The 24,184-nt window shown below is 53.7% G+C and overlaps 2 protein-coding genes and 4 non-coding genes across 19 annotated transcripts; all 6 read left to right on the forward strand.

Annotated features, from left to right (window-relative positions):
* The first annotated feature begins 2,477 nt into the window (after positions 1–2,477).
* On the forward strand, positions 2,478–16,652 carry FLT3LG (fms related receptor tyrosine kinase 3 ligand). 13 transcript variants are annotated; one of them, XM_054540971.2, is made up of 9 exons: positions 2,478–2,552; positions 2,874–2,943; positions 4,858–4,968; positions 5,309–5,362; positions 5,466–5,730; positions 8,099–8,237; positions 9,453–9,631; positions 9,707–9,775; positions 15,223–16,652. In XM_054540971.2, the coding sequence occupies exons 2-9, from the start codon at positions 2,911–2,913 to the stop codon at positions 15,477–15,479; spliced, it is 1,107 nt and encodes a 368-aa protein (XP_054396946.2). In that variant the 5' UTR covers positions 2,478–2,552; positions 2,874–2,910; the 3' UTR covers positions 15,480–16,652. The 13 variants fall into 13 exon arrangements, with proteins under 13 accessions (XP_054396946.2, XP_063575683.1, XP_063575684.1 ...); XM_063719613.1 differs by having other exon boundaries at positions 8,153–8,237; XM_063719614.1 differs by having other exon boundaries at positions 5,587–5,730; positions 15,223–15,341.
* Positions 16,653–16,834: 182 nt separating this feature from the next.
* RPL13A (ribosomal protein L13a) lies at positions 16,835–21,531 on the forward strand. Of its 2 annotated transcripts, none has more exon segments than NM_001132338.2 (8): positions 16,835–16,871; positions 19,064–19,136; positions 19,446–19,511; positions 19,689–19,790; positions 19,993–20,078; positions 20,253–20,312; positions 20,647–20,769; positions 20,954–21,066. In NM_001132338.2, coding segments are annotated over 8 exon segments (612 nt in total). In that variant the 5' UTR covers positions 16,835–16,856; the 3' UTR covers positions 21,041–21,066.
* LOC112130284 (small nucleolar RNA Z195/SNORD33/SNORD32 family) lies at positions 19,179–19,262 on the forward strand. The gene has a single exon (XR_002912551.1). It is a non-coding gene; the product is annotated as a small nucleolar RNA Z195/SNORD33/SNORD32 family (small nucleolar RNA).
* Positions 19,829–19,913, forward strand: LOC112130283 (small nucleolar RNA Z195/SNORD33/SNORD32 family). Its single transcript, XR_002912550.2, has one exon. It is a non-coding gene; the product is annotated as a small nucleolar RNA Z195/SNORD33/SNORD32 family (small nucleolar RNA).
* Positions 20,118–20,188, forward strand: LOC112130285 (small nucleolar RNA SNORD34). Its single transcript, XR_002912552.1, has one exon. It is a non-coding gene; the product is annotated as a small nucleolar RNA SNORD34 (small nucleolar RNA).
* LOC112130289 (small nucleolar RNA SNORD35) lies at positions 20,388–20,473 on the forward strand. The gene has a single exon (XR_002912555.1). It is a non-coding gene; the product is annotated as a small nucleolar RNA SNORD35 (small nucleolar RNA).
* Positions 21,532–24,184: the final 2,653 nt, after the last annotated feature.

The following is a 24,184-nucleotide window of genomic DNA, read 5'->3' on the forward strand; positions in this document are numbered from 1 at the left end:
TGAAACCCCATCTCTACTAAAAATACAAAAAAATTAGCTGGGTGCGGTGGCAGGCGCCTGTAGTCCCAGCTACTTGGGAGGCTGAGGCAGGAGAATGGCGTGAACCCGGGAGGTGGAGCTTGCAGTGATCTGAGATCGAGCCACTGCACTCCAGCCTGGGCGAAAGAGTGAGACTCCATCTCAAAAAAAAAAAAAAAAAAAAAATCCTCCCACCTCAGCCTCCTGAGTAGCTGGGACCACAGGCACGCACCACCATGCCTGGCTAATTTTTTTTTTTTTAATAGGCAGGGTCTACCTATGTTGCCCAGGCTGGTCTTGAACTCCTGGCCTCAAGCGATCCTCTCGCCTCAGCCTTTCAAAGTGTGGGACTACAGGCATCAGCCACCACACCTGAAGTATAATTCTTTTTGATGTAAGAAACCCACTCTTACTAGTTTAGGATAAAAGGGAGTTTTCAGAGGCCAGGCTCGGTGGCTCAGGCCTGTAATCCCAACACTTTGGGAGGCCGAAGTGGGCGAATCACCTGAGGTCAGGAGTTTGAGAGCAGCCTGGCCAACACAGTGAAACTCTGTCTGTACTAAAAATACAAAAATTAGCTGGGTGTGGTGGCGGGCACCTGTAATCCCAATTACTCAGGAGGCTGAGGTAGGAGAATCACTCGAACCCAGGAGGCAGAGGTTGCAGCGAGCTGAGATCACACACTTCACTCTAGTCTGGGCAACAGAGCAAGACTCCATCTCAAAGAAAAAAAATGAGAGTTTTCCGGACTGGGTGTGGCAGTTCACACCTGTAATCCCAGCACTTTGGGAGGCCAAGGCGGGTGGATCACTTGTCAGAAGTTCGAGACCAGCCTGGGCAGCATGGTGAAATCCCGTCTCTACTAAAATTATAAAAATTAGCCAGGCGTCGTGGCGGCGCCTGAAATCCCAGCTATCTGGGAGGCAGGAGAATCGCTTGAACCTGGGAGGCAGAGGGGGAGCTTGCAGTGAGCCAAGATTGTGCCACTACACTCCAGCCTGGGCAACACGGCAAGACTCGGTTTCAAAAAAAAAGAGAGAGAGAGAGGAGTCTTCTGGAAGGCTACAGAGATTGCCTAGAGGCAATAGGGTGATAGGGCAGGATACACATTGAGGGGCCCCAGGACTTGGTCAGGAAGGAGCTAGAAGGACAAAGGTCCTTTGTCCATGGGCCACATGAGCTATTGGGGCTTGTATCTCTGCCTCTCTGCTTCATTTAAATCTTTCTAGCCAGATGGAAGGTCTGACCATTCGGTGCGACAAGGCAGCTAACCCAGGCTGAACAGGAAGTGAGGCAGGCAGAGGGATCAGGGAAGGGAAATGGATGGTGAAGGCCAAGACGGGTGAGGCTTTGCTGCAGTAACACACAATCCCCAAATCTGCGTGGGCCACAACCACAACGTTAGTTTGTTGCTTACACTCCCTGTGCTCATCTGGGCCTGACAGGATCCCTGTGCTCCTCCGAGTGGCACAGGAAACTTGGCTGATAGAGGCACTCTCTCCACGCATCCTCCACCATCCACTCCCCGGTCCCTTAGACTTCCATCCAGAAGTGACACCTGTCACCTCCACCCTCATGTGATTGGCCAAAGCGAGTGTGGCCATGTCCGAGTTCCCCAGGATGGGACCTCGAATCCTCCTGCAGGGAGGGGGGGCCAGCAGATGTTTCAGGACAGTCTGCCACGGATCAGATGGGTGAGCAAGAGATTCAGGATGGGTGTGATGGGTCACACCTGTAATCCCAGCACTTCGGGAGGCTGAGGCAGGCGGATCACCTGAGGTCAGGAGTTCGAGATCAGCCTGGCCAACATGGTGAAACCTCGTCTTTACTAAAAATACAAAAATTAGCCAGGCATGGTGGCATGCACCTGTAATTCCAGCTACTCGGGAGCCTGAGGCACAAGAATCGCTTAAGCCCAGGAGGCGGAGGTTGCAGTGAGCCAAGATTGTGCCACTGCACTCCAGCATGGGCAACAGAGTGAGACCCCATCTAAAAAAGAAAAAGCTTCAGAAATTCAGAGATCCACAGATGTGGAAGAGAGCTTCTATTTTGTCTCATTTACCACCTCACCCCTCAGTTTGGAGTTGGAGAAACCGAGGCTTAGAGAGGTCAAGGGGCTGGCCAAGCTCCCACAGTGATAAAGCTAGGGCTAGGGCGACACCTGCCAGGCCCAATGTGACAAGATGCATCCTGAGTCCTGTGTGCCAAGCCTTGGCGGGGCAAAGTTGGGGCCCGGAGGACGGTAAGACACAGCAACTCCTAGTTCCCAGAGACAGATCCGGGTTCCAGCCCCAGCTCACCATGCACTGGGCGTGCCACCCAGGGAGTCAGCCCCACTGAAAAGCCCCCGCTGCGGGGCGTCCGGGGAACGCGCCATCTGCGGCATGAGCGGCCGCCTCTCACCACCAGGGGGCGCGCTCCGCCTGGGCCCAGATTCCACCCCTCGACTGTCTCCCCCCAAAAATTTCCTTTCACTTTCGGTCTCTGGCTGTCACCCGGCTTGGCCCCTTCCACACCCAGCTGGGGCAAGCCTGGTGCGTGAGGAAACTTGGACTCTAGGTCCCCAAGGGGCGGAGCCAGGGTCCCCACTCCTGGGGCAGGGGGAGCAGAGGGTGGGGGGCTGGGTTCCCGGGTCCCTAACCTGAGGAGGGTTCTGGGGACCAGACGTCGGGGTTCTTAGAAGTGGAGATGAAGAGTTTTCACCGTAACTGGGGCAGACGCAGGAAGCCTGGGGGAGGAAGGGGCGGAAACTCAGCCACATCAATGGGACGCGGGAGGGGCGGGGAGGCAAAGGGGCGGGCGGGGCAGGGGCTGGGGCATGAGGGTCCGAGACTTGTTCTTCTGTCCCTTCCAAGACCCGGCCACAGGAGGCATGAGGGGCCCCCGGCCGAAATGACAGTGCTGGCGCCAGCCTGGAGCCCAACAGTGCGTAAACCCCAGGGACAAGATCAGGGGAGAGGGGAGGCACAATGTCAGGATGGGGCAGAGATTGGGGGGAGATGGACGGGAGAACAGATGGACAGATGAGGAGGAAATAGGAGGGGGGATGGACAGATGTGAGGGGAGATGGACAGATGTGAGGGGAGATGGACAGAGGAGGGGGAGATGGACAGGAGTGGGCAGATGGACAGGAGTAGGGAGATGGACAGAGGAGGGGGAGATAGAGGAGAGGGAGATAGAGATGAGTGGGAGATGGACAGGAGGGGGGAGATGGACAGAGGAGGGGGAGATGGACAGAGGAAAGGGGAGATGGACAGAGGAGAGGGAGATGAAGAGGAGGGAGGTGGACAGGAGGAGGGAGATGGACAGAGGAGGGGGAGATGGACAGAGAAGGGGGAGATGGACAGAGGAGGGGGCGATGGACAGAGGAGGGGGAGATGGACAGGAGGGAAGATGGAGAGGAGGGGGTATGGACAGAGGAGAGGGAGATGAAGAGGAGGGAGATGGACAGAGGAGGGGGAGATGAAGAGGAGGGAGATGGACAGAGGAGGGGGAGATGGACAGGAGGGAAGATGGAGAGGAGGGGGTATGGACAGAGGAGAGGGGAGATGGACAGAGAAGGGGGAGATGGACAGAGGAGGGGGCGATGGACAGAGAAGGGGGAGATGGACAGAGGAGGGGGAGGTGGACAGGAGGGAAGATGGAGAGGAGGGGGTATGGACAGAGGAGAGGGGAGATGGACAGGAGGGGGAGATGGACAGAGGAGAGGGAGATGAAGAGGAGGGAGGTGGACAGGAGGAGGGAGATGGACAGAGAAAGGGAAGATGGACAGAGGAGGGGGAGATGGACAGAGGAGGGGGAGATGGACAGAGGAGGGGGAGATGGACAGAGGAGGGGGCGATGGACAGAGGAGGGGGCGATGGACAGAGGAGGGGGAGATGGACAGAGGAGGGGGAGATGGACAGAGAAGGGGGGTATGGACAGAGAAGGGGGAGATGGACAGAGGAGGGGGAGATGGACAGAGGAGGGGGAGATGGACAGAGGAGGGGGAGATGGACAGAGGAGGGGGAGATGGACAGAGAAGAGGGGTATGGACAGAGAAGGGGGAGATGGACAGAGGAGGGGGAGATGGACAGAGGAGGGGGAGATGGACAGGAGGGAAGATGGAGAGGAGGGGGAGATGGACAGAGGAGGGGGAGATGGACAGAGGAGGGGGAGATGGACAGAGGAGGGGGCGATGGACAGAGGAGGGGGGTATGGACAGAGGAGGGGGAGATGGACAGGAGGGAAGATGGAGAGGAGGGGGGTATGGACAGAGGAGAGGGGAGATGGACAGGAGGGGGAGATGGACAGAGGAGAGGGAGATGAAGAGGAGGGGGAGGTGGACAGGAGGAGGGAGATGGACAGAGGAGAGGGAGAGAGACAGAAGAGGGGGGAGACGGACAGAGGAGGGGGAGAGGGACAGAAATGGGGGGAGATGGACAGAGAGGGAAGGTGGACAGAGCCAAGAACGAATGAAGAGGACGTGGACCAAGATCAAGAGAGAAGCAGGCAACAGTGGTGTAGAAGGCAGAGGGAGGGACAGAGCTGGAGGAAGCCGGGTGAGGAAAGCAGACGTGAAGATGAGGTGGTTGGAGAGAGACCAGCAGAGTGGGGGAGATGGGGAGAGAGAGGGGTGGGGCAGAGGAGGATGCAAACTGGGCAGCGTTGGACCAGAGGCAGAGAGAAACCAGGAGAGACGGGCAGAGATGGGGCCATGTCTCCAGAAAGTGTGGAAGAGGCAGAAGGACACCCAGGGAAGGAGGAGCGGGGAAGACAGAACAGTACAGGTGGGAAGCCCGGAGGAGGGGGCTGTGTGTGGAACAGCGGAGGGCTCCCCCAGCACCCCCTCCCCTGCAGACCTATCTCCTCCTGCTGCTGCTGCTGAGCTCGGGACTCAGTAGGACCCAGGACTGCTCCTTCCAACACAGCCCCATCTCCTCCGACTTCGCTGTCAAAATCCGTGAGCTGGTGAGCGGCGCTGCCCTGGACCCCCTCATGTGATCCCCCTCCCCCCCTTGTTTTTAAAGTAGAGATGGGGTCTCTCTCCCTGTGTTTCCCAGGGTGGTCTTGAACTCCTGGGCTCAAGCGATCCTCCCACCTTGGCCTCCCAAAGTGCTGGAATTACAGGCGTGAGCCACTGTGCTTAGGGGTGTCGTCCCTTTTTAAGGGCAAGGTTCTGTGGCTTCTTCTGGGTTCCCCCTCTCTGGGTCTTGTCCCTCTCTCTCTGGATCTCTGCTGCCACCTCTGGGTCCCCACAGTTCTGTTTCTCGCTGTTTTCAGCCAGGCCTGATCCTGTTTTCTCCCGCAGTCTGACTACCTGCTTCAAGATTACCCGGTCACCGTGGCCTCCAACCTGCAGGACGTGAGTCATGCTGGGAGGGACCTGGGATGGAGGTGGGGACCACAGACTCAAGATGCTCCACCGAGGCGAGTGGATAACCAGGCCCTCCCCTCCCCAAACCCAGGAATCAGAGTCCTCAGCCCCTCCTCCCTCAGACCCAGGAGCCCCGGCCCAGCTCCTCCTCCCTCAGACCCAGCAGCCCCGTGCCCAGCTCCTCCCTCAGACCCGTGGGTTCTCCCCGCTAGGAGGAGCTCTGCGGGGCCCTCTGGCGGCTGGTCCTGGCACAGCGCTGGATGGAGCGGCTCAAGACTGTCGCTGGGTCCAAGATGCAAGGCTTGCTGGAGCGCGTGAACACGGAGATACACTTTGTCACCAAATGTGCCTTTCAGGTCAGCCCTCAACTTAGGGGACAAGTGAGGGGAGGGAGATGCCTTCCTACGAATTAGAAGTAAAGCTCCGCTAGGCCTTATTGGCTATTTATTTGGACCATAGCCACCCAAGGAAGGTAGAGCGAGAAGCGCTACCCTGCAGAGCCCTGTTCCTACAGAACAACACGTCCACAGGCACCGGTGATGGGGAGCAGTCTGGTCCGATTCTGGGGCCCCGGTTTCCTAGGCCATGATGAAGGGTGCCACTGAGGGGTTCTTCCCCCCAAAAAAACAGGGAGAGAAGGGGTCTCTAAACTGAGGAGGCCGGGCGCGGTGGCTCACTCGTGTAATCCTAGCACTTTGGGAGGCTGAGGTGGGCGGATCACTTGAGGTCAGGAGTTCGAGACCAGCCTGGCCAACATGATGAAATCCCGGCTGTACTAAAAATACAAAAATTAGCCGGACATGGTGGTTCAGGAGGCTGAGGCACAGGAATCGCTTGAACCCGGGAGCCAGAGGCTGCAGTGAGCCAAGATCACGCCACTGCACTCCAGTCTGGCAGACAGAATGAAACTGTCTCAAAAACAAAACAAAACAAACAAAAACCTCTCTCTGAGGGCTGGGTGCAGTGGCTCACACCTGTAATCCCAGCACTTTCGGAGGCCAAGGTGGGAGGGTTGCTTGAGCCCAGGAGTTCAAGACCAGCCCGGGTAACACAGTGAAACCTCATCTCTGCACAAAAATAAAAATAAATTAGCCAGGCATGGTGGTGCCCACCTGTGGTCCCAGCTACTCAGAAGGCTGAGGTGGGAGGATCACTTGAGCCCTGGAGGTCGAGGCTGCGATGAGCTATGATTGGGCCACTGCACTCCAGCTTGGGCGACAGAGCAAGACTCTGTCTCAAAACATAAAATAGGCCGTGTGTGGTGGCTCATGACTGTAATCCCAGCACTTTGGGAGGCTGAGGCAGGTGGATTGCCTGAGCTCAGGAGTTCGAGACCAGCCTGGGCAACGTGATGAAAACCATCTCTACTAAAATACAAAAACAAAATTAGCCAGGCATGGTGGTGGGCACCTGTAGTCCCAGCTACTCGGGAGACTGAGGCAGGAGAATTGCTTGAACCCAGGAGGCAGAGGTTGCAGTGAGCCGAGATCGCACCACTGCACTCCAGCCTGGGCGACAGAGCAAGACTCCATCTCCAAAAAAATAAAAATAAAAATAAAATAAAAGGCCGGGTGCAGTGGCTCACGCCTGTAATCCCAGTACTTTGGGAGCCCGAGGCGGGCAGATCACGACGTCAGGAGTTTGAGACCAGCCTGGCCAACGTGGTGAAACCCCGTCTCTACTAAAAATACAAAAATTAGCTGGGCATGGTGGCACGCGCCTGTAGTCCCAGCTACTCGGGAGGCTGAGGCAGAAGAATTCCTTGAATCCGGGAGGTGGAAGTTGCAGTGAGCCGAGATTGTGCCACTGTACTCCAGCCTGGGTGACAGAGCGAGACTCCGTCCCCAAAAAATAAATAAGTAATAAAAGAACTTTGGGAGGCCGAGGCAGGCAGATCACCTGAGGTCAGGAGTTCAAGACTAGCCTGGCCAACATAGAGAAACCCCATTTCTACTAAAAAATATAAATAAATAAATAAATAAATAAATAAATAGGCTGGGCACGGTGGCTCACGCCTGTAATCCCAGCACTTTGGAAGGCCAAGGCGGGCGGATCATGAGGTCAGGAGATCAAGACCATCCTGGCTAACACAGTGAAAACCCATCTCTACTAAAAATACAAAAAATTAGCCAGGCATGGTGGCAGGCACCTGTAGTCCCAGCTACTTGGGAGGCTGAGGCAGGAGAATGGCGTGAAACCAGGAGGCAGAGCTTGCAGTGAGCCGAGATCGCGCCACTGCACTCCAGCCTGGGTGACAGAGTGAGACTCTGTCTTAAAAATAAATAAATAAATAAATATGGCCGAGCACGGTGGCTCATGCCTACAATCCCAGCACTTTGGGAGGCCAAGGTGGGCAGATCACCTGAGGTCAGGAGTTCGAGACCAACCTGGCCAACATGGAGAAACCCCGTCTCTACTAAAAATACAAAAAATAGCTGGGCATGGTGGTGGGCACCTATAGTCCCAACCACTGAGGAGGTTGAGGCAGGAGAATCACTTGAACCTGGGAGGCAGAGGTTGCATTTCACCACTCCAGCCTGGGCAGCAGAGTGAGATTCTATCTCAAAAAAAAAAAAATTAATTAATTAATTAAATAAATAAATTCTGAGAGCCAGAGCTCACTGGGCCCTGTTGCTGGGCATCGCCAGCAGGGAAGGGCCTTTGGCCTGTGGAGGGGCGGTCGGGGGATGACGTGGTGGTGACGTCTCCCTCCCCTGCTCCCAGCCCCCCCCCAGCTGTCTTCGCTTCGTCCAGACCAACATCTCCCGCCTCCTGCAGGAGACCTCCGAGCAGCTGGTGGCGCTGAAGCCCTGGATCACTCGCCAGAACTTCTCCCGATGCCTGGAGTTGCAGTGTCAGCCCGGTAAAGGCTTCCAGGCACTCCCACTCCTTCCCCTCCTGTCCTCACGGCGGGTCCTCCTCTCTGCACAGTGCATCCCAGACCCCACCTTTCTCATATTGGTTGTGACAAGGGCAAGCTTATTCCTTTTTCTGGAACTCAGTTTACCTGTTTTTTTTTTGAGACGGAGTCTCGCTCTGTCGCCCAGGCTGGAGTGCAATGGCACGATCTCGGCTCACTGCAAGCTCCGCCTCCCGGGTTCACGCCATTCTCCTGCCTCGGCCTCCCGAGTAGCTGGGACTACAGGCGCCCACCACCATGCTCGGCTAATTTTTTTGTATTTTTAGTAGAGACGGGGTTTCACCGAGTTAGACCAGGATGGTCTCCATCTCTTGACCTTGTGATCCGCCCACCTCGGCCTCCCAAAGTGCTGGGATTACAGGTGTGAGCCACGGCGCCCGGCCTAACTTTTTTTTTTTTTTTTTTTTTTTTGAGACGGAGTCTCGCTCTGTCGCCCAGGCTGGAGTGCAGTGGCGCGATCTCGGCTTACTGCAAGCTCCGCCTCCTGGGTTCACGCCATTCTCCTGCCTCAGCCTCCCCAGCAGCTGGGACTACAAGGCGCCTGCCACCTCACCCGGCTAATTTTTTTTGTGTGTTTTTATTAGAGACGGTGTCTCCTGACCTCGTGATCTGCCCGCCTCAGCCTCCCAAAGTGCTGGGATTACAGGTGTGAGCCACCGCGCCCAGCCTTTTTTTTTTTTTTTTTTCTGAGTCGGAGTCTTGCTCTGTCGCCCAGGCTGGAGTGCAGTGGTGCAATCTTGGCTCACTACAACCTCCATCTCCAGGGTTCAAGCGAATCTTCTGCCTCAGCCTTCCGAGTACCTGGGATTACAGATGTGCATACCATGCCTGGCTAGTTTTTGTGTTTTTAGTAGAGATGGGTTTTCACCATGTTGGCCAGGCTGGTCTCAAACTCCTGACCTCAAGTGATCCACCCTCCTTGGCCTCCCAAAGTGCTGGGATTACAGGCGTGAGCCACCGCGCGCAGCCTATTCACTTTAATTTGTGGCAGTCTGATGAGGTAGGTACAATGATTATCCTAGTTTTACAGATGAGCAAACAAGCACAGAGAGGCCAAGCAGCCCATCCAAGGTCACACAGCCAGTGGCAGCCAGGCCTCTCTTTCCTTCCTTACCCCAGCCCTTCTCCTTGGTCACCCAGCCTCCTCTTTCTCCCCAGACTCCTCAACCCTGCTACCCCCATGGAGTCCCCAGCCCCTGAAGGCCACAGCCCCGACAGCCCCGCAGCCCCCTCTGCTCCTCCTACTGCTGCTGCCCGTGGGCCTCCTGCTGCTGGCCGCTGCCTGGTGCCTGCACTGGCAGAGGACGCGGCGGAGGACACCCCGCCCTGGGGAGCAGGTGAGCAGGCTGGGAAGAGGGGGTGAGGGGGCCGAGAGGGTGGCCCACTTGTGGCTGACACTTTGGGACCCACAGGTGCCCCCCGTCCCCAGTCCCCAGGACCTGCTGCTTGTGGAGCACTGACCTGGCCAGGGCCTCATCCTGGTGAGTCCTTCCTGGGCTATGGGGCCTGGACTTTGTGTCTGCAGGTTCGGTCACTAGGAGGCCACGGAAGGGTGGTGATCAGTGGAGGGGCAGGTGCAGCTCTAGGTGCAGAAAGACTCCTCTGGGGCCAGGCGAGGTGGCTCACGCCTGTAATCCCAGCACTTTGGGAGGCCAAGGCGGGTGGATCACTTGAGGTCAGGAGTTCAAGACCAGCCTGGCCAACATGGCGAAACCCAGTCTCTACTAAAAATACAAAAATTAGCTGGGCGTAGTGGTGTGTGCCTGTAATCCCGGCTACTCAGGAGGCTGAGGCAGGAGAATTGCTTGAACCCAGGAGGCAGAGGTTGCAGTGAGCCAAGATTGCGCCACTGGACTCCAGCCTGAGTGACAGAGCTAGACTCCGTCTCAAAAAAAAGGAAAGGAAAGAAATACCCCTCTGGGGCCACGGAGACAGACTGGAGACCAAGCCGGAGGCTGTGGGAAGGCCCAGGGTGAGGACCATGACTGAGCCAGGGATGGGACCATGGGATGGAGTGGAGTGGACGGGCAGAGAGCCAGGGATCAGAGATCAGGAGGGACCGGCCTGGGGCCTGACAGGCTTGAGTTGGCACAGATAGCCCTGGTCCAGTGATGGGGTGGACAGGGGCGAACCTGGGGGAGGAGTCAGATTAGGGAAAGACATGGAGCTCACTGGGGACCTGAAGGAGCAACGGGCCCTGGGGAGATCTGTGGATGCAGGAGTTTGCAAGCCCCCTGGGGCAGGAAGGAAATGGCATTCCAGAAAGAGGGAACTGCCTTTGGAAGCCCTTTGTTATGAGAAAGCTCAGGGTGTTGCAGTAACTTGGGCCAGCATGGGGCAGCAAGGAGCCATGCGAGGTGTGAGACGGAGGAAGGGAGCTGGGAACAGGTCCGTGGAGGGTGCAGGCAGGTAGGCAGGTGGGGCAGGAGGGAAGAAGAAGGGGGTCCCCTAACATTTCAAATCTAACATTTCGTAGTAATTGCTCGCACATATAGTGCCTTGGTAATTCAGGCCTCATGTGGGGCTTGCTTGCTTGCTTTATTTTTTTTTTGAGATGGACTCTCACTCTGTCACCCAGGCTGGAGTGCAGTGGCGGGATCTTGGCTCATTGCAACCTCCGCCTCCCAGGTTCAAGCAATTCTCCTGCCTCAGCCTCCCAAGTAGCTGGGATTACAGGCACCCGCCACCATGCCTGGCTAATTGTTTGTATTTTTAGTAGAGATGGGATTTCGCCATGTTGGCCAGGCTGGTCTCGAACTCCTGATCTCAGCTGATCCGCCCACCTCAGCCTCCCAAAGTGCTGGGATGACAGGTGTGAGCCACTATTCCTGGCCCATGCTGGGCTTTCCACAAATGAACTCACTTCCTTGAGAAGTTTGTGCCATTATGATCCCAAGGCACAGAGAGGTAAATAATTTGCCAAAAGTCACACAACTCAAGGGTGACAACCAAGATTTGACTTCAGGTTATCTTTTTTTTTTTTTTTTTGAGATGGAGTCTTGCTTTGTCGCCCAGGCTGTAGTGCAGTGGCATGATCTCGGCTCACTGCAGCCCCCGCCTCCCAGGTTCAAGCGATTCTCCTGCCTCAGCCTCTGGAGTAGCTGGGATTACAGGTACCCACCACCATGCTCGGCTAATTTTTGTATTTGTAGTAAAGACGGGGTTTCACCATGTTGGCCAGGCTGGTCTCGAACTCCTGACCTTAGCTGATCCGCCCGCCTCAGCCTCCCAAAGTGCTGGGATTACAGGCGTGAGTCACCGCGCCCGGCCTCGAGGTTGTCTTGATCCAGCATCTGTGCCCTTCACTCTGCTGCCTCAGTTTCCTGATCTGTACGAAAGGCTCTAATAATAGTCCTTCAACCATAGGGTTGTTATGAGGTTAAGTGAAGTGACACGGGCAAGGCTCTTAGAGCAGCACAGTGGAAACGGCATGTGAGCCACCTGTGCGATTTTCACTTTCCTAGTAGCCACATTTTTTTTTTTTCCTGAGACGGAGTCTCGCTCTGTCGCCAGGTTGGAGTGCAGTGGCGCGATTTCAGCTCACTGCAACCTCCACCTCCCGGGTTCAAGCGATTCTCCTGCTTCAGTCTCCCGAGTAGCTGCGATTACAGGCACCCGCCATCACACCCGGCTAATTTTTTGTATTTTTAGTAGAGACAAGGTTTCACCATGTTGGCAGGCTGGTCTAGAACTCCTGACCTCATGATCCACCCGCCTCAGCCTCCCAAAGTGCTGAGGCGTGAGCCACTGTGCCTGGGCTCACCGTTTTTAAAAAAGGAAAAAGAAGCAGGTAACTTTATTTTATGCAGTATATCCAAAATGTTGTTATTTCAACATGTAATCAATATTTCTCAATGATTAATGAGACATTAATCAGTTGGAATCATTCATCATTTTGGAATATTTCACATTCTTTTGTCATACTAAGCCTTCAGCATACAATGTATAGTTTATTTATTTATTTATTTATTTATTTATTTATTTTTCCTTTTGAGATGGAGTCTCGCTCTGTCTGGGAATCATGATGATTCCCAGAGATAGCAACTGAGATTCTAAACTCTTCTGTGTGGTTTTTTGTTTTTGAGACAGGGTCTTGCTCTCTCACCCAGGCTGGAGTGCAGTGGCGCGATCTCGGCTCACTGCAACCTTCGACTCCCTGGTTCAGGCGATTCTCCTGCCTCAGCCTCCCGAGTACCTGGGATTACGCCACCACACCCAGCTAATTTTTGTACTTTTAGTAGAGATGGGGTTTCACCACGTTGGCCAGGATGGTCTCCATCCCCTGACCTCGTGATCCGCCCGCCTCAGCCTCCCAAAGTGCTGGGATTACAAGTGTGAGCCACTGCGCCCAGCCCAGACAATAAATTTTTATCAGAAACGCTTCATCTATATTTAAATTTCATGAAATTTATAGTTGCCAAAAGTAGATTCACATAGTCAAGTTGTTCAAAACATACATTAAACCAGCCTGGGCCACATGGTGAAACCCCATCTCCACAAAAAATTTTAAAAAGTAGCTGGGTGTGGTGGCACATGCCTGTAGTCCCAGCTACTCAGGAGGCAAAGTAGGGGGATTGCTTCAGCCCAGGAGGTCGAGGCTGCAGTGAGCCATGATTGTGCCACTGCACTCCAGCCTGGGTGAGAGAGCAAGACCCTGTCTCAAAAGCAAAAAACAAAAAACCACACAGAAGAGTTTAGAATCTCAGTTGCTATCTCTGGGAATCATCATGATTGCTAAGACCCGTATCTATCCAACAACAACAACAAAAATTAGTGCACTCCAGCCTGGGCAATAGAGGGAGACTCTATCTTAAAAAAAAAAAAAAAAAAAAAAAAAGATCAAGGACCAGTATCTAAATTGCTCTGTCACCCAGGGTGGAGTGCAGTGGCAGGATCCCGGCTCACTGCAACCTCCGCCTCCCGGGTTCAAGTGATTCTTCTGTCTCAGCCTCCCCAGTAGCTTGGACTACAGGCGCATGCCACCACACCCAGCTAATTTTTGTATTTTTAGTAGAGGTAGGGTTTCACCATGTTTGCCAGGATTGTCTCGATCTCTTGACCTCGTGATCTGCCCGCCTCAGCCTCCCAAAGTGCTGGGATTATAGGCGTGAGCCACCATGCCCAGCCTATCTTTTTTTTTTTTTAAGAAAAGGTAATACATTGAGCAGTTTTCCTCCCAACCTGTCCAATCTGTTTTCTGTCTTAAATTTATTTTTTATTATAATTTTTTTTTTTTTTTTTTTTTTTTGTAAGACAGACTTTTGCTACCCAGGCTGGAGTGCAGTGGTGCTATCTTGACTCACGGCAACCTCCACCTCCCAGGTTCAAGCGATTCTCCTGCCTCAGCCTCTAGAGTAGCTGGGATTACAAGCACCTGCCACCACACCCAACTAATTTAGTGTATTTTTAGTAGAGACAGGGTTTCTTTTGTTGTTGTTGTTGTTGTTGTTGTTTTTGAGACGGAGTCTCACTCTATTGCCCAGGCTGGAGTGCAATGGCACGATCTCGGCTCACTGCAACCTCTGCCTCAGTCTCCTGAGTAGCTGGGATTACAGGCACACACCACCATGCCTGGCTAATTTTTGTATTTTTAGTAGAGATGGGGTTTCACCATATTGGGCAGGCTGATCTCGAACTCCTGACCTCGTGATCTGCCCGCCTTGACCTCCCAAAGTGATGGGATTACAGCCATGAGCCGCCCTGCCCAACCAATACCTGATATTAATTTTATTGTATCTCACCCAGCATGGTGGCTCACACCTGTAACTCGTTGGCAGATCGCTTGAGCCTAAGAGTTCAAGACCAGCTTGAGCAACATGGTGAAACCCCGTCTCTACTAAAAATATAAAAATTAGCTGGGCATGGTGGCACGCACCAGTAATCCCAGCTAACTCAGGAGCCTGAGGCAGGAAGAATCGCTTGAACCCGGGAGGCAGAGGCTGCAGTGAGCCGAGATCGTGCCACTGCATTCCAGCCTGAGACAGAGCAAGACTGTCTCAAAACAAGTTTAAGTCCAGCCTCAAACTCCTGGACTCAAGTGATCCTCCTGCCTCAGCCTCCTGAGTAGTGCACCGGCCCCATTTCAAGTGTTCAGTATTCACATGTGGCTGGTTACTCCCGTATTAAACAGCAAAAATAGAGAACACTTCTTTTTCTTTTCTTTTCTTTTTTTTTTTTTTGAGATGGGAGTTTCGCTCTTGTCGCCCAGGCTGGAGTGCAATGGCACGATCTCAGCTCACCGCAACCTCCGCCTCCCAGGTTCAAGTGATTCTCCTGCCTCAGCCTCCCGAGTAGCTGGGATTACAGATGTGCACCACCACGCCTGGCAAATTTTGGTTTTTTGTTTTTGTTTTTTTTCTTTTGAGACAGACTTTCGCTCTTATTGCCCAGGCTGGAGTGCAATGGTGCAATCTCGACTCACTGCAACCTCCGCCTCCCGGGTTCAAGCAATTCTCCTGCCTCAGCTAATTTTGTAGTTTTAGTAGAAACGGGGTTTCTCCATGTTAGGCTGGTCTCAAACTCCCAACCTCAGGTGATCCGCCCGCCTCAACCTCCCAAAGTGCTGGAATTACAGGCGTGAGCCACTGTGCCTGGCCCTAATTTTGTATTTTTAGTAGAGATGGGGTTTCTCCATGTTGGTCAGGCTGGTCTCAAACTCTCAACCTAAGGTGATCCACCAGCCTCAGCCTCCCAAATTGAGGGATTATACGCGTGAGCCACCGCGCCCGGGCAAATATAGGGAACGTTTCTATCATGGCCACGTTCTCTTGGACAGCAATGCCCTAGCACATAGTAAGCGCTTGCTGGGAATGGAGTTGTTTTGGGCATGAGTCTGTGCCCCGCCCCGAGCTAAGCTACTTTCCCTCTTCTCTGTCAGCGGATCCTTAAACAACCCAGTGAGACAGACATCTATCATCCCATTTTACAGGGGAGGACACTGAGGCACACAGAGGGGAGTCACCAGCCAGAGGATGCATAGCCTGGACACAGAGGAAGTTGGCTAGAGGCCGGTCGCTTCCTTGGGCCCGATGCCCCTCTCATTCCCTCCCCAGGATGGAGGCAACGCCAGAACCCAGCACCGGCCCCACTTACCCAACTCTGTACAAAGCCCTTGTCCCCATGAAATTGTATATAAATCATCCTTTTCTACCAGCTCTCGCCAGGTCTGTCTATGGATGGGTGTGAATGGGGTAGTTTTGATTTCAGAATCTTGGTTTTTGAATTGCAATGCAATGTTTCATTCAATACATGTTTTCTGAGGTCCGCTGGAGCCCCGGGCCGGCGCTGGGCAATGTCAGAGCCTGGATTTGAGTCAGAACCAGCCCAGTCGCCCCAGGTCTCCTAGGCTATGGACGAGAAGACAAGGGATTCAGCGAGCCTGGGTGCAGGATGCCATAGGCTCCTATGGAGATAGCACAGAGGCAGTGTGAGAGCCCGCGGGGGGCAACTCACCCAGGCAGGGAGAGCAGAGAGGCTTTCCAGAGCCAAAGGGCACTGCGATGGTGACAAGCCAGATTTGGAGGGGTTGGGGAGGGCATCCTGGGCAAGGGACCCAGCTGAAGCAAAGGCCGACAGTCCAGAAAGTGAGAAGTTTCTCTGAGGAACGCTCAGTGGACTGGTGCAGCCAGGCAACTAGAAGCCATTCCTCGAACCACTCAGAGCCCCTGGGGAAGACCACCTCCATCTGTTTTACAGATGGAGAAACTGAGGCCCGGATAAGGCCAAGGGTTTGTCCAGGTCACAGTGAAGTCGACCAGACACAGGAATCCAAATCTCTAAGCCTAGAATGGGCAAGGCGCTGGGGCTCACGCCGGTAATCCCAGCACTTTGGGAGGCCGAAACCAGAGGATCGCTTAAGCCCAGGAGTTCGAGATCAGCCTGGCCAACATGTCAAGACTACCCCCGGTCCCGGGCCACAACAAAATATATATATATATATATATATTAGCCAGGCATGGTGGCGCGCCCCTGTAGTCCAAGTTACTGAAGAGGCTGAGGCAGGAGGATCCCTTGAGCCCGGGAAGTGGAGGCTGCGGTGAGCCATGATCACCCCACAGCACTCTGGCGTGGACAACACAGCGAGACCCTGTCTCAGAAAATAAAGTATGCCCAGACTGCGCGCGGAAGGGCGGGCCTGGCGGGTCTGGTCTCCCCATGCGGGCCACCAGAGGCCCTGCAGCCTTCAGTCGTTTGAAGGGGTAATGGCGCTTCCCCCCACAAACATGGCGGACACAGCGTGTGAACGAGATGAACAGCCCCTCAAAAATATGGCCGCCGAGGCTGGACGGCCGCTCCCCAGCAGCACCGCCTCCACGCCCCACGTGATCTCTCGCCGGGCACAGCTCTGACCGCGGAGGTCCAACCGGAAGAATGTCCGGATTGGACATTCGGAAGAGGACCCGCCTTCCCGTGGGGAATCTCTGCGCACGCGCAGAACGCTTTGACCAATGAAAACACAGAAAGCGGTCTGCGCAACCGCGCTGCGTCACTTCTGCCACCCCTGTTTCAAGGGATAAGAAAGCCTGCGACAAGCCCTCCTCCTTTCCCAAGCTGCTGCCGAAGATGGCGGAGGTGCAGGTGCGGGCTCCGCGCGGGCCGGGGCGGCAAGGGGCCGGGTGGGATCCAGGCCGGAATGGGGTCGCACCCTCTCTGTACTCCTGCATGTTTTGCGGAGCTTAACATCCATAATGAAGCAAAATGGAAGTCTTTTGGGATAAGGGGAATCTGTAGGGAATGCCGCGGCTCTGTTTAGGCCTAGGTTGGCTACAATGCGGCATTTTCTTCTCGAGGCAAGGGTGATAGAGCTTCCAGCACAGGACAGGTATTTTACAACTAGATTTCGCTTACCTTGAACTCGGGTAGTGGGTGGGGGCCCTGGGGTAGAGTCTTGGCCGAAGTGGACCCTTGTGTGTCCTCAGCGATGAGGAACACGCGGAAGTGTGGCCGGGCGGTCTCGAGGCAATGAGAAACTGAGTTTTGGCCAAAATGGAAGGTATTTTTATCTCGCCCAGTGCGCGGGCTACTTTGATTTCACGTGGAGGTGTGAAATCCTTGCAGCTCCGGTGGTTTTAATTCTCAATGCCTTTCTGTGGGGGGTCGAGAGAGCTGTTGGCTGCCGGGCACTCGGGAGTGAACTCGTTTGCCGTGGTTTTGGGGATTGGCGATTGTCCTGAGGCGTGTTACTGGAAGTCGAGAGCTATGATGAATGGTTCCACAAGGCGGGGACATCTTTTGGGCCTGACACCTGGGGGCCCTTTCCCTGGCTCCTGGTGTAGCTACTTAAGTATAAAGGAGGGGTTGGCTCTGGAAAGGTTTCTTTGTGAGTAGTCTGTTGTTGGGGCGGCGGACATTTCAGAGCCAGGCCGATCTAGGCAAGTTGTGTTCACCAAACATGTGTCTTTGTGCCTAGCAACAGTTTGCAATGTTTCGCGTAGTTCAGTTAACCATATTCCTGAGGCAGATACTGGTATCCTTATTTTACAGAGGAGGAAATTAAAGCTTGGGAATTGGTGATTTTGGGCCAAGGTCACGATTTAAGGAAGTCTGTCTGGATTTAAGAGTCTTTGTACTGACGCTGACAAAGCATGTGTAACCACCAGTGTGTGTTTCATGCTTTTGCATTAAAACAATGAGGATTTCTACTTCTGGTGTTTTTCTGACACGGAGTCTCGCTGTGACACCCAGGCTGGAGTGCAGTGGTGCGATTTTGGCTCATTGCAACCTCTGCTTCCCGGGTTCAAGTGATTCTCCTGCCTTAGCTTCCCGAGTAGCTGGGACTGCAGGTGCCTGCTACGACGCTTGGCTAATGTGTTTTTGGTAGAGACAGGGTTTCACCATATTGGCCAGGATGGTCTCAAACTCCTGACCTCAAGTGATCTGCCCGCCTAGGCCTCTCAAAGTGTTGGGATTACAGGCGTGAGCCCTTGCGCCCGGCCAGGATTTCTCCTCTTGAGGAAGCTGAGGTTCGGTGCCTGGGCAGTTTACCGGGGAAAGCAGAGTGCTCTATAGCAGAGCTAGCATGGGCTTTTGACTACTCTGCCTAATCTCATTCCACCTGAAATTCGGTTTTCTTCCAAATTAAATTTGTGGTAGAAACACTCTATACATTAGAAGAGAATTAGATTGTGTTAACATCCTACAGTTGATTGGCCACGGTGGCTCAAGCCTGTAATCCGAGCATTTTGGAAGGCTGAGGCACGCGGTTCACTTGAGGCGAGGAGTACAAGAGCAGCCTAGGCAACATGGCAAAACCCTGACTCAACAAAAGTACAAAAATTAGCTGCGTGTGGTGTGGTGGTGCACGCCTGTAGTCCCAGCTACTCATGAGGCTGAGGTGGGAGGATAGCTTGAGCCTGGGAGGTCGACTGCCTGTGCAACAGCGAGACCCTGTCTCAAAACCAAATCCTACAGTTTATTAGTTACAAGGTCTTGTAACTGGATAGTCAGTGGGCAGAGCTTTGCTGGTCTTCGTTCAAATCCAATTGCTTTGCAAAATACAATCTGAGCATAAAATCGTACTCATAGAAGAACTCAGATACGAGGGGAGTTCAGGCCTCTTAAACTGCTCACTCACTGATCCTGAGGCAGCGTTGCTTTCTCAGTCCCTGTTCCTCATCTGTAGAGTGGGGCTCAGTGTATAGTTCCCAGCTCTGATGGCTAGGTGCAAGGCACCCTGTTGGCACGGTAGGACAAAAGAAGGGAATGCTTGCTTGTGAGGACAATCAAAGGCTGTCCTTGTCTCTGAGCCTTTTTGCCCTTGTCTCCCACAGGTCCTGGTGCTTGATGGTCGAGGCCATCTCCTGGGCCGCCTGGCGGCCATCGTGGCTAAACAGGTACTGCTGGGTAAGTCGCTGCTCGCGGCCCCTCTGTCATGGGCCCCCGCTGGCGGTCAGTGATGAGCAACATTCACCATCTTTCGTTTGAGTCTCATGGCCATGAGATCAACCCCATGCACCGCTCTGAGACCTGCCAGCCACTCTTCCCCGGGGTTGGGGACTCCAGGCTCAAGAAGTAATTATGTATTAGGCTAAGTTTTCATTTAAACATGAACTTAGTTCTGGCGAGTACTGCGCTGTGTCTGGAGGGTGACTGCATAGGCGGTGGTAGAACCCTCAGGTGGCTCAGCCCTTCTAAGACTTTCCCTCCCTCTAGGCCGGAAGGTGGTGGTCGTACGCTGCGAAGGCATCAACATTTCTGGCAATTTCTACAGAAACAAGTGTAAGTTAAGACCTGGGAGGAGACCTGGAGAGGGTCTCCCTGTGGGGTGTTGAGGCTCTGAAAGCAATTGCAGCCGTGTTGGGAGAGGCTACTTGGGGTTTCTGAGAAGGCCCTTGGAAGTGGGGTTTTGGGGATGCTGGTAGACTGGGCAGGCCTCACACTCTCTCCTCTCCCTAGTGAAGTACCTGGCTTTCCTCCGCAAGCGGATGAACACCAACCCTTCCCGAGGCCCCTACCACTTCCGGGCCCCCAGCCGCATCTTCTGGCGGACCGTGCGAGGTGAGCAGAGCGTGGGGACTGCAGGTGGTGATGGGCAGGCGGCCGGTGATGAGAACTTCTCCCACTCACATTCGAGTTTCCCGACCATGAGATGACTCCACATGCACTACCATCTGAGGCCACTCCATGGGCCCACCTCAGTGGGGAGGGTGGGCGTCCTTATGAGGCCCTCTGACTGGGCCTGCTATCCGTCACTCAACAGGTATGCTGCCCCACAAGACCAAGCGAGGCCAGGCCGCTCTGGACCGTCTCAAGGTGTTTGACGGCATCCCACCGCCCTATGACAAGGTGAGCTGTGCCAACCCCTGCAGGCAGCGGCCTTACCTGTGGCGTCCATGATGTTCCGCCACTACCTACATTGTTTGATCCTCATGAAAGCAGCACTGGCTGAGACGCCGGCCCAGCCAACCTCCTTCCCTGTCTGTCCCTCCCGGGCTCTAAGCCCCTCTCTTTCTCTAACAGAAAAAGCGGATGGTGGTTCCTGCTGCCCTCAAGGTTGTGCGTCTGAAGCCTACAAGAAAGGTGAGTCCCAGCTTACACTGCGCCATCTACTTTGGAGATTTCAGGCCTGCTGAGGGACCTGGGGCCCCGGAGCCTGGCAGATGATGTCCTTATCTCACGATGGTCTGCGGATGTCCCTGCGGGAATGGCGACAATGCCATTGGCTTAGCTGATGCCAGGAGGGTTGGGTGGGTTCTTTTCTAACGGGCCTGCAGAGAACAGTTGCATTATGATATGCCCAGCTGTCAGTCACCTCCCAGCTCTCACCAGCTCCCGGCTCCTCAGGGTGTGGGGGCTTAGATAGCCTTACAACTTCATTTGTTCACCGCTGCCGCCGCCCCCCCCCCCCCCCCAGTTTGCCTATCTGGGGCGCCTGGCTCATGAGGTTGGCTGGAAGTACCAGGCAGTGACAGCCACCCTGGAGGAGAAGAGGAAAGAGAAAGCCAAGATCCACTACCGGAAGAAGAAACAGCTCATGGTGAGGCCAGGGGCTGGTGCTGAGGGGGGCATCTCACTCCTGGACGGGCCTGGCAGGTGCTGCCTTACCCACGGAGGACTCTTAACTGGCAAAGGGCCAGCCAGGGTTGGGGTGGAATGGAGTCCATGTAATGAGGGCAATGCAACCCCTCCTGACCACCACCACCTGCACTTATTCTTGGCAGAGGCTACGGAAACAGGCCGAGAAGAACGTGGAGAAGAAAATTGACAAATATACAGAGGTCCTCAAGACCCACGGACTCCTGGTCTGAGCCCAATAAAGACTGTTAATTCCTCATGCGTGGCCTGCCCTTCCTCCATCGTCGCCCTGGAATGTGCGGGACCCAGGGGCAGCAGCAATCCAGGTGCCACAGGCAGCCTGGGACATAGGAAGCTGGGAGCAAGGAAAGGGTCTTAGTCACTGCCTCCCGAAGTTGCTTGAAAGCACTCGGAGAATTGTGCAGGTGTCATTTATCTATGACCAATAGGAAGAGCAACCAGTTACTGTTAGTGAAAGGGAGCCAGAAGACTGATTGGAGGGCCCTATCTTGTGAGTGGGGCATCTGTTGGACTTTCCACCTGGTCATATACTCTGCAGCTGTTAGAATGTGCAAGCACTTGGGGACAGCATGAGCTTGCTGTTGTACACAGGGTATTTCTAGAAGCAGAAATAGACTGGGAAGATGCACAACCAAGGGGTTACAGGCATCACCCGTGCTCCTCACCTGTATTTTGTAATCAGAAATAAATGCTTTTAAAGAAATGTGGCGTCTTTGCACTGTGTCTGCTGTGGAGGCAGGCCCCTGGCCAACGGGGGGTGAGGAGCTTGAAGAAGGTAGAATGGGCTGTGCTAATACACACAATATATGTAACTTGCCCTAGATTCAATGATCCTTTCTAGACACCGTTTACAAACCAAAGACAAAATGTGGCCAGCAGTACCTGGTGCTTCCTAGTTAATGTAAAGCTGTCTCATTCTAATTCAGCTGCAAAGTATGGACCCATGCCCTGCTGCCAGGCTGCTATAGTCCCGGCTGTAGAGACAAGCATTTTGCAAATGATAAGCACTAGAATAACAGGTAACGCTAGGCTTTATGCACTAAAAGAACCCATTAGATCTGCCAGTCTGAATCCCAGAAAGGGCACTGATAGAGCATTTAGTACTAGGTAGCAATTTCATAAATTGTCCCTGGTCAAAGCTTGCTGGGGCAGGCCCTGTTCCCATTTTACTGATGTCTAACAGTCGTGTTCGGTAATACGTCATACTCAGGGCTCCACGCTAAACACCCTAAACACTAAAAGGTAAACATGCTGTGAAGTAAAGGAAGCTAGATTCATGCTGTCCTTGCGGTTGGATGCCAAGATTCAGGAGTAACTCTTTGGTACTTATATACTTACATGCACAACCTTACCCCAGAGAAAGATGAGTGGACACTGATGTGCATTGTGTTGATGGCAGATTGTAACTTGCCACACCATTCCATCAGGGGCTTATTAACCTTTCCAGAAAAGTCTGAAGAGACCACAGTGGCTTGTGTTTTCCCTGAGAATCAGTGAACATGGGTGGTGCCTGCTCCTGCCAGAGTCCCCACATGGATTCTCATTGACCAGAGAAGCCTACTCCACAAATAACCAGACTTACAGCATAATCTTAAATTTCACAAACTCCATGTGAAACTACAATTATCCTCCAAAAGCGTGATCCATTAGCAAATGGGAATGATGTGGGCTTTATAAAAATTTTTAAGACTGAGAAGACACCATCAGGAAAGACGAGCCACAGACTAGGGAGAAAATATTTACAAGCCATCTCTTTTTGAAGGTCTTGTATCCTGCTATAAAGAACTCGGCCAAGTGCGGTGGCTCACACCTGTAATCCCAGCATTTTGGGAGGCCAAGGCGGGCGGATCAACTGAGGTCAGGAGTTAGAGACTAGACTGGCTAACATGGTGAAACCCCATCTCTACTAAAAATACAAAAATTAGCTGGACGTGGCGGTGGGCGCCTGTAATCCCAGCTAGTCAGGAGGCTGAGGCAGGAGAATCACTTGAACCCGGGAGGCAGAAGTTGCAGTGAGCCGAGATCGCGCCACTGCACTCCAGCCTGGGCGATAGAGCGAGACTCCATCTCAAAAAACAAACAAACCTCATACAGGATGTGGTGGCTCACACCTGTAACCCCAACCATTTGAAGTGAGAGGATTGGCTTGAGTCCAGGAGTTGGAGTCCAGACAGGGCAACATAGGGAGACTCTGAGTTAACAATTTTTTTTTTTTTTTTTTTTTTTTTGAGACAGAGTCTGGCTCTGTCACCCAGGCTGGAATGCAGTGGTGTGATCTCCGCTCACTGTAGGCTCCGCCCCCCCAGGTTCACACCATTCTCCTGCCTCAGCCTCCCGAGTAGCTGGGACTACAGGTGCCTGCTACTGCGTCTGGCTAATTTTTTGTATTTTTAGTAGAGACGGGGTTTCACCGTGTTAGCCAGGATGGTCTCGCTCTCCTGACCTCATGATCCACCCGCCTGGGCCTCCCAAAGTGCTGGGATTACAGGCGTGAACCACCGCGCCCGGCCAATTTTTTTTTAATTAAGATGTTCTATAGCTGCACTAATTGATACACAATACACAAGCCACTAACCCCACTTGTGGCTGCTGAGCACTTAAATACGAATAGCGTGAGGCTGGGTGCAGTCTCACACCTGTTCCCAGAACTTTGGGAGGCCAAGGCTGGAGAATCACTTGAGCCCAGGACTTCGAGACCAGTCTGGGTAATATAGCGAGACCTTGTCCCTACTAAAAATAAAATAAATTAGCTGGGCATGGTGACACACGCCTGTAGTCCCAGCTACTTGTGAGGTTGAGGTAGGAGGACTACCTGAGGCTGGGGAGGTCAAGGCTGCAGTGAGCTATGATGGAGCCACTGTACTCTAGCCTGGGCAACAGAGAGACCCTAGGGAGTCTCTAAAACTAAATAAAATACCGGCCGGGCGCAGTGGCTCACGCTTGTAATCCCAGCACTCTGGGAGGCCGAGGCGGGCGGATCACGAGGTCAGGGGATCACGAGGTCAGGAGATCGAGACCACGGTGAAACCCCGTCTCTACTAAAAATACAAAAAATTAGCCGGGCGTCGTGGCATGCGCCTGTAGTCCCAGCTACTCGCAGAGGCTGAGGCAGGAGAATGGCGTGAACCCGGGAGGCGGAGCTTGCAGTGAGCCGAGATCGCGCCACTGCACTCCAGCCTGGGTGACAGAGCGAGACTCCAAAAAAAAAAATACCGTAATTATTCAGCTATAGACTTGTGCTGTTCAACACAGTAGCCTTTAGCCACATGTGGCTATTTAGATATAACACAATCAAAGTTAAAAATTTATGTCCTCAGTCACAAAAGCCACATTTCGAGTGCCAGTGACTGCCGTGT

This window comes from Pongo abelii, chromosome 20, assembly GCF_028885655.2.
Source record: "Pongo abelii isolate AG06213 chromosome 20, NHGRI_mPonAbe1-v2.0_pri, whole genome shotgun sequence".
NCBI classification, from domain to species: Eukaryota; Metazoa; Chordata; class Mammalia; order Primates; family Hominidae; genus Pongo; species Pongo abelii.

Excerpts from the sequence above, each read along its gene's own strand:
- FLT3LG (XM_054540968.2), top strand. The coding sequence starts at position 2,782 with ATGGGACGCGGGAGGGGCGGGGAGGCAAAGGGGCGGGCGGGGCAGGGG. Across the intron at positions 2,944-4,857 it reads CGCCAGCCTGGAGCCCAACA|ACCTATCTCCTCCTGCTGCT; the intron begins GTGCGTAAACCC and ends CCTCCCCTGCAG. Across the intron at positions 5,363-5,465 it reads TGGCCTCCAACCTGCAGGAC|GAATCAGAGTCCTCAGCCCC; the intron begins GTGAGTCATGCT and ends CCCCAAACCCAG.
- RPL13A (XM_054538391.2), top strand. The coding sequence starts at position 19,718 with ATGAACACCAACCCTTCCCGAGGCCCCTACCACTTCCGGGCCCCCAGC. Across the intron at positions 20,313-20,646 it reads GTCTGAAGCCTACAAGAAAG|TTTGCCTATCTGGGGCGCCT; the intron begins GTGAGTCCCAGC and ends CCCCCCCCCCAG. Across the intron at positions 20,770-20,953 it reads GGAAGAAGAAACAGCTCATG|AGGCTACGGAAACAGGCCGA; the intron begins GTGAGGCCAGGG and ends TATTCTTGGCAG.